The sequence below is a fragment of the Cajanus cajan genome, chromosome 5, assembly GCF_000230855.2.
Source record: "Cajanus cajan strain Asha chromosome 5, NIPB_CcT2T_4, whole genome shotgun sequence".
Lineage (NCBI taxonomy): Eukaryota > Viridiplantae > Streptophyta > Magnoliopsida > Fabales > Fabaceae > Cajanus > Cajanus cajan.
In genome coordinates this window covers 61,902,118-61,911,277 of record NC_138521.1, presented here as the reverse complement: position 1 = coordinate 61,911,277, position 9,160 = coordinate 61,902,118, and the positions used below count along the sequence as shown (strand labels likewise).

At 34.1% G+C, this 9,160-nt stretch overlaps 1 protein-coding gene across 1 annotated transcript; it reads right to left on the bottom strand.

The window, feature by feature from the left end:
- Positions 1–4,353: 4,353 nt before the first annotated feature.
- Positions 4,354–7,658, bottom strand: BAS1 (Cytochrome P450 superfamily protein). Its single transcript, XM_020376033.3, is given in 6 exon segments — positions 4,354–5,100; positions 5,206–5,575; positions 5,669–5,910; positions 6,020–6,243; positions 7,211–7,349; positions 7,351–7,658. Coding segments are annotated over 6 exon segments (1,590 nt in total). The 5' UTR covers positions 7,489–7,658; the 3' UTR covers positions 4,354–4,623.
- Positions 7,659–9,160: the final 1,502 nt, after the last annotated feature.

Sequence of the window (9,160 nt, the reverse complement as noted above, 5' to 3'; positions counted from 1 at the left end):
ACTCTCACCTTCAACATCTGTACATCACATGAATATGTATTTAGTGAACACCCAAGTTAATTGCGATAAATAATATGGGACAGGTCTTTTCAATATTTCCTCCTATCTCCTAATATACACCCTCATTTCAAACATCACCTTCTCACTATATATATATACTATTTTACCCTTATATATTTATATCTTTGTGTAGTTGCCAACCTGTTACATTTTTAGTTTCTGATCATTCTATTTCTTCAAAAAGGCATCTATCCAAATAATAATAATATAAGAAACAATTTTCAATTTAATAGTTGATTTTATAAATTTAAGTTAAACTTAATGGCATATTTTGCATGGTATCAAATTTATATTAGGTTCATTTAAAAAAAAAAGTCATAAGTTTTTATTTTAAGTTTTATAGAGTTAAGTTCAAATTCACATCTTAAAGAAGTGAAATAAATAAAGAAAAAAATATAGATTAAAAAAAGAATAAATTCGATCCATACCCAATAAATTTAATGAAATTGAACACAGCTTTTTTTATTTTATTGGTTTAATAAAAAAAAGTGTTATTTCTTCTTAACCTTATAAGAGTAAAATGCTATTATCGATGGCGATCGTTATTTATTTGTTCCTTTTGATGTTTACTTCAACAGTTGAACCTCACTCTCGTAGGTCACTGTGTGATGTAATTTGATTTTTGAAACCCATTTCTTTGGTAGTAGCATGTAAAGTTGGTAATTTATGAGATGGGAATCTCTCTGCAAAACTGATGCAGTGAGATATTGATCCTAAGAGGTGGCATGGTCATGAGCCATAAAAATTTGGCAATCATGTTAAAGAAGACCATTGCTAATTGACATGACAGACCGACAAGGTGTAATTAAACAAGGGCAGACATTAGCCAGCTCAATTGCTTTGGCATTAGTGCCTAATTAGGGGACATTCAGGATTAATTTAGTACAAATTTTCTTATAATTGCAAAAATACTGTGCTTACCACTGCCCATAGATCTTGAGCATTTACTTGGGATTTTAAAAATATTCTCTAATTTTTGGCAGAGAAGCAAAATAGTTATGAAACAGGAGGTTAGGTTTGCTAAAATAATATGAGCTGTCCATTTACTAAAATAAATAATTCTATTATTGAGGGCCACCTGGTACCATATATTATTAAGAACAAATAAACACTCATGAATAATTATGGAGTTTTTAATTTTATTTTTTAAGGGTGCTGAAGCTGAAGACAAGCTAGCATTGATTTAAGTGCAAATTTCGATACATATAAAGTACTCCTACTAGAAAGTAAAAGTAGAAACATAAATTAGAAGCCATGCAGAGATAAAATTTAATTGGAATGTAGATTTTGTCATTTAGCTAACCATAGGGGGACACTGCTTAGATGTTAACGCGGAAGAATGCTCAGACAAAGCACAAACGAACAGAAGCCTCCAGCAATATAAAACCAATAAAATTACTTCGCGGATTACTAGGACTATTAATGAGAGTGATATTAGAACAAATTCTGGATAAAATAATGTTAGTACGTGAAACATTAGGTTCTTGTTTTATGTGTTTGGTATGCTCAAGGCGTAATCTGCGATTCCCATGATTCACAGCAAAAGCGTAGTACATGGATTGATTATCATCAACAGCAACACAGTAACATATACATATATATATACTACTAGAATCATGATCATGATATAGATATATTAAAACAATATAACAAGAGCCACTACGGTAGTAGTGATAATAGAATAATATATGCCATTACATTAATTGTACTGTGCTAATTATATTCACACGATTTTCAAGATTAACATAAGAGGAATGAATGGGTCGCAAGGAGTGTAGGTGTAAATATTTGCAATTGAAAATTAAGGACATACAAGGTAATTATGCGATGGGGCCACATGCTGCATGGCATGCTTTGTTTCCTTTAATAAAAGCTAAAAAGAAAACTCGAATTAGAGGACAAGAAGATCTCCTCTAACCACATGCATCTTGGGGACCAGCAAATACTCATAAATTAGAATTCTCTCCCCCACTCCACGGAAGGGGATGAGAAGATCCCAAAAAGCACTACACAAGGTGTTCCTCTAAATCTTACTTCTTACTAAATTACAACTCAAATGCCACAAATCCCATAAAAGAAAACCATTAAACAATGTGCTGCATGCTGGATTATGCTCCCCTTTGCTTCAAAACAACATTTCAGGTCTCAAAAGTACTACTTCTTACTTTAAATCCTTCAGGTAACACAAATCTTACTCATCTGCATGGCCCTATATAATAAATACAAGGAGCAAGGCCTTAAATATCATTTTAAAAGCAAACAAAAAATAAGTCAGAATGTCCAAATACGTCCTTATCCTAATCGTTCATTATGTGTCATGCTATATAACTTTTATTTTTATTTTTATATTTTATTATTATTATACTTGTCCATCATTTAAATCTATCTAATAATTTGGATCATTTCTTTTCAAAATGTGGTTTGCCAACACATTGCAAACAACATGTACCAAATTAAATTACGTGATGCTGGAAAACGGGGGTTGCACAAATCACTATAGTGTAAACTGAATAAACAATTAATGGGATGAGAAGGAACTTTAGAAACCCAACATCCATGGGATTTCGGAATCTTACCTGTATACCATTTACTCTAGAATCAAGAAAGGTTAAATTTGCTACTACTACCATGCAATAAGAAAGGGATATTATGACATGTCTTTCTTGGAAAGTGATGAACAGTAGAGTTCAGTGCCTAACTAAGTACTCATGAGTTTGTTCTAGAACTCGGAAAACTACATCTATGGAGATTGCAAAAGTGCATGCAGAGGACATTCATGATTCTTCATCATGGAGGCTGAAATTATGAATAAAATCTTAACCGATCGATACTTCTTCTTTGGGGTCAACTAGTGATAAAGATTTATGGGTCTTGATGTCAGTGGCAGCTAGTACTTTAACAAATTCGGTTTCCAATGTTCCTTTTTTTAGCTTCTATATATCACCATACCTTCTTGTTGCCTGTTATGAGTTTCTTTACCTTAATCTATGCCAAAAATAAAAACAAAATGATTTTCATAAAATGTGTAATCTAAAATAAATTATCTTTTCAAATCATGTGCTAAATCAATTAATCATCTTTGTTGTGTATTATCGGACACAAGTACTGTATTATTTGAAAGCAATAATCACCAATTATATATACTACTACTACCTTTCATCAAATTGTTTCTTTCACTGAATTAGGCCAATATAGATTGCAGTTATATATATCATGTTCATGGTGGAGTTAAGGCGACAGGGGATCTTTAACTCTCCAAAACTTTTCTAATTTCTTAAAATTAAATGTAATGATATATAAATTACCCGCAATCTCAAATGGGAGTTGCTAAAAGATTAGTTATATATATCCATGGTATTTTCTTGATAACTTTTACACATTATATTGCTTCATAATTGATTGGAAAACATTTGTTGAACATAAAATTGGGAAGACAGAAAGTTGTATCTTTTAGATTTGTTGTATATATTTTTTATACATGTGTATAAACAACTAAAAGTATGTGGAAAGATAAAAAAATATTGTTCGATGTTATCTAGTGTCCATTTTTTTATATTTAAATTAAATAATCGAACTATGCTTATTTATTAGTCTCAAAAAAATTTATTAAAAGGCAGAAATTATTTAATGATGAGTTCATTTGTCTTGTTAGAAAAAACATGATTACCACCAAATAAATTGATATTAAATTATTTTAACTTAAATAATAATATCAAATTTGAGTTCTCAATATATATACACCAATAATATTTGATTTGAGCAAAATTGTTTCCATGAAAAATATTTACATTTTCTATAAAAAGAAGAAAAAAAAGTTTGTAGTGTGTCTCATGATTGCGCTGCTTTTGGAAACAGCTAATGATTTTTTTCATTCTTCTTGGATGAGCCTAGTGCATTTTAGTTATCTATTTTGGAGTAAAGTTGGTTATTTAAATATATAACTTGAATATGAGGTGAAAAATTAGAGATAAGAAGGGAAAATAAAATTGAAATAAAACCCTCGCAATGAAAAACTAAGTGTGCACGTCAATTAACAAGTTTTTTTTTTATTTTAATTTTTCCTTCTTGTTTTGGTTACCCGTGACCTCTCCCAAGGGGTCCTTCACGGGGTACACAACTCTGTACTTTTGACGAAGAATTCTATAATGTAAAGGTTGATAAATTGAAATAGAAATGATTAATTTGAATTTTATCTATGACATGATAGTTTTGAATATTTAGCATAGGTCTAGAGATTTTATTTGGAACTGTTTGGAGAGAGAGGAAAAAGTATGGAGAATGAAGAGGATGAAATAATGAGAAGAAAGAAATGGTTAGAGTGGCAAAAGACAATCGAAAGGGCCAAAAATGCATTAGAAAATAAAAAATGTGTGTAAAAAAATGAAGGAAAATAATATACAGAAAGATAGAGAAGTGAAGGAGCAGGTATGTAGCGAATTGTGTTAGGCATCTAAGTCCTATAACTCCAAGTAGAAGTAGGTAGATTACAATTACATTGTGAGGAAGGGTCACATGGTAATGGTAATGGTAATGGTAATGGTAGAGTGAGTAAGTAAAAATAAATTATAAATTATAGGAAAAGGAAGATATATAGTGATGATGAGGATCCGGTGGTGACAAGTGTTGGAAAATGATTGGTGCGCCGTACTGAGGATAGAGTAGCATCAGGACCGTTGGTGCGTGCTGATAACTAGGGGCCAACCTGAAACTAAAACGCTGCAGTATGATTGCGAGGGCCAGTTTGGTTTGGAGCACTGCGAGGTTTTGTCCGATGCATGTGCGCACACCCAGACCGAACGGTATGAAGGCCAATGGATGCTTCGCCGCGCGGGCCACCCCCGAGGAGAAACGCCCAGGATTGAATTCGTTCGCATCGTTCCCCCATATCGCTTGATCGTGATGGACGGCCACGATTGGAATCAGCAGCTCCGTCCCACGTGGTATCTTGTACCCCCCCAACTCCACGTCCGTTTTGGCCCGTCTGATTGTGGCGATCGTCGGCGGGTACAGCCTCAGGGACTCGTTTACAATCATGTTCAGCTGCACCCATTACTATTTAGTATTTAGTATTTAGTATTTAGTAAGCGATTAAGAACTAAGAAGAGACAAATTAAGGGAAGATTTAATTTTAATTTTTGCGCTTACCGTCCTTAGCTTTGCAACATGGTCTTTGGTGGGGAGGTCACGTGCTCCACACATATTCAGAACCTCCTCACGTGCCTCTACCTGCCACTGTGGGTGCATAGCAAGGAGAATGCTGGTCCACGTCAGCAGGTTGGATGTGGTCTGTTTGCCTGCAAAGAAAAAGCTCTTGCACTCTTCCACCATGTCATCCACTGTGACATTCGACGAATTCATGTTCGAGGCTTCAATCATTAGCCCCAACAAATCCTTTCTACCCTTTTCCTCTCCATTCCTCCAATTCTCTCTCCGTCGTTCGATCAGCTTCACCAGCGATTTCTTTATTTCCTTGTCCAATTTCCAAGATTTTATATTCCTCCATGTCGGAAAGAATCTATTCACAAATTTAACCAATTCATTCATGTCACCGCTACGACTACCACTTACTACTAACACTTGAAATAGTATTAATTAATTAATTAATTACCTGTAACCTGGAATGAATACTTTTTGAAAAGCATCCGCGGCTAAGTCCATTTGTTCGCCTTGCAGACGGAAAATGGCTTTCCCATCTTCGTAGCTGCTTCCAAACGCTGTCCTCGTAATCACGTCTTCGGTTAGGGTTTGAAACCACTCCGAAACTTCGATTTCCACCTCACCCTTCTCACCCATTGCCGACCACTTTTCCAACATCTCAACCACGCTTCTTGCCATTACCGGTATCAGTAACTAATTAAAAACATACACACCAAATCTTGTTTATCACATTGCTTTTCTCAAACACTAAAAATATTATCTTTTTAATCAATCAGAATGGGCCTGGGTTGGAGTTAATTACTTTGAGATTTTCCATGTGAAAAGTGGGAGAGATGATTTTTCGGTGGTGAGCCCATTTTTCTCCTTTCAGGCTAAGGAGCCCATCACCTTCTAGCTGCTTCACCAGGGGTGGAGCTTCGTTTTTCTCGTAAAATTCTGACTTGGATGTGAAGATTTCCCGGATGAGGTCTGGATCAGAGACGGTCAGACGAACTGTGGGTCCAAACCAAACTAGGAATGTTGCACCTGCCATGGCCATCCATCCAATGAACACATTAATTAATTCATTCATTTTTCACTAATATTAAGATTAATTGTATTGCTACAGTTATAAAAAAATATAAATGAGGCCTTTTTAGCACAAAGATGGAAGTAGCAGACTCCCGCAAGTAGTAAATGTGAAGTTTGCAAAAAGAGGAAGGAGCAGGAAACATGACAGCCATTAGTTTCAGAGGGAGCATGGATAGTGTAGAGTAGACCCTACAGCACAGAGACATTGAGAGAGATAACAGGAGGTGGGAAGAAGACAAGTCAATTTTAAAACGGTTACCAAACACATACAACAACATTGTCACACTTCAATTCCTCCCATACAAAAACAAAACAAAGAGGACAGTGGAAAAGAGATGACAACTCCACAATGCCAACAAAGTGCACTTACACATCACAAAAATTATGCTTTCATCCAGGGTACTTAATCAGTATGTAGTAGTATTTTTTAATAGTAAAATGAGGTTAAGAATATGGACAATGTTTGTATCACACATCAAAGTAAAGGCTTGTTGGATTTTGAGGCAAGGAAGGATTGAAGAAATAAGGGAAAAGAAGGAAATAGAGAAAGCATATAATATCTAAGGCCAGGTGGAGCTAGCTAGCTAGCTAGCGTCCAAACTTGGAACTTCAACATCATGCATCAAAGAGCAAGGTGCTAAGGAGTAAGTGAGAAAAAGAGAAAAGCCTGAAAAGTTGGAAAAAGAAACAGACTAACTCCGGAAGGAGGCTTGAAAAGTCTGAAATTGTGATGGAAGTTGCAAAAGAAACATCATGATGATGGCAGTGAAGAGCGCCAACTTTAATGATGAGGAGAAGGACGAATTGTGATGATAATAAATAATAATAGTATAAGGGAAATTAAGGGGTTATAATTAATAAGAAATGCATTTGGTGGAGGGTGGAGGAGAGGAGAGCAGAATAGAATGTATTTTGGACCTACCATAAATTTTCTTCCAGTGATGGTAGAAGGAGAGGACTCTGGGGAGAATGTTGTGAGAGAAAGGCATGGGTTGGGAAGAGGCTTTGAGCATCATGGAGACTAGTTCCTTGACGTTTCCAATGAAGAAACGATAGGGGGGGGCCTCGGATGCCTTGCTTGGAGAAATGGCCTTGAATTTTTCTGGGACGCCACCAGAGCAAGACAGTGAGCTTGAGGAGGAAGAGAAGGAGCATGAAGGAGAGGGAAAGGAGCTTGAGGGAGGAGAAGATGTCGTCCATGTTGTCTTAGTTGGCAACAGAAGACAGAGAGAGTGGTGCAGAGGAGGGTTTGGGTTCTTATCTGCTTTGTTATGTTGGTTGTTAGTGCCTTGGCTTTTTAATACTACAAGGACATGGACAGAGAGAGAGAAAGAGAGAGAGAATTGTTAACCAAGGCCAACGGCGTAGGGGCCGCCACTCCAATTCTAAGGGTCAACCAATGTGAACCTTATTTTAAAATTAACAAGACGATGTTACCCTTGTCTTTTCGATTTTAGTTTTCACATATCCATCCTTTTATCTACTTCTATTTAGTGCTTGTTTGGTTTTGACTTATGAACATGATTTTTCTTTTTCTCTCCACGTTTAAAATTAAATTTACGTGGAAGGTTGAATTTTTTGCTTCCTGTAAACGTGAATTTTCACGTCTAAAATCGAAAGCAAACACACGCTTATTCTTTTACGTATTGTGTTTAATTCTCGTCATAAGAAAAACATATATAAGATATTTTATTAAAAATAATAAATCAAAATGTTCGACAAAGATTAATTATTGGTAAACTCAATAGATATCATGTACCATTAATATAATTTAAAAAATACTTATATAATAAATTGAAAAATTTAGCATATGGCATAGGTTCCACACATGATAATAATAAAGATGATAATGACAATATCAACGATAACAACAATAATGAAAATAATGGTTGTTATAATAGTAATTGTGAGTAATAATTTTGGTGGTATCATTATCATTGTCATCATGACCACTACTATCATCATCATCATCATTATTATTATTATCTCATGGTAATGACAAAGATGATATAAATGGTGAAGGTTATGGTAGGTGGTGATGATGATAATTGAGACAACGACGTTAGTTATAGTAGTAACAATAAGGATGGTAACATCACCTTTATTATTATTATTACTACTACTACCACCACTTTTATTATCACTGTTATCATCATCACGTGACAATGACAACAATGATAGTAGTAACGATAGTGACAATGGTAACAACAGAGATGATGGTGAATGTGACACTGATGATGGGGATGATGATGATAGTCATTGAAGCAACAATAGTAATAATTTCATAACAAGTGTGTATATTTGAGTTTTAATTTCAACCAATAATATTTTATAAGCTTAAATATATTTTTAGTCCCTTAAATATATATGAGGTAAATTTATTTTTAGTCTTTCAAATTTTAAATTAATATTTAGTTCTTAGAATTTGAAGAAAAAAACTTATCTTAGTCTCTTTACTCAAATGTCATTAGTGAAAATGTAAATAAAACTCACTTATTATTGAATTCATCACATAAAATTCACTTAGTAAAAATATCACATTAAATTCAATTGATAATATATAATTGTCTTAAATTATCACTGTTAGTAAAGGTGAGTATATAAACCGATCCCAACCCAACCCACAAAATCCACATTTTTAATGTGTCAAATAAGTTCAATTTGTGAAATAAAATGTAAAATGTTTAGGTTGATGTTTGACCCACAATTCTCGTAGATAACCAAGTCATCCCATGAACCCAATGAATATGAAAAATTTTAAAGTAGTATATGTCAAATTGATGGAAGTAGTATATATATCTCAAATTGATGGAGTTTTTTTTTGCTTATTGTTTCTCGATATAAAAACATAATATATATATATATATATATA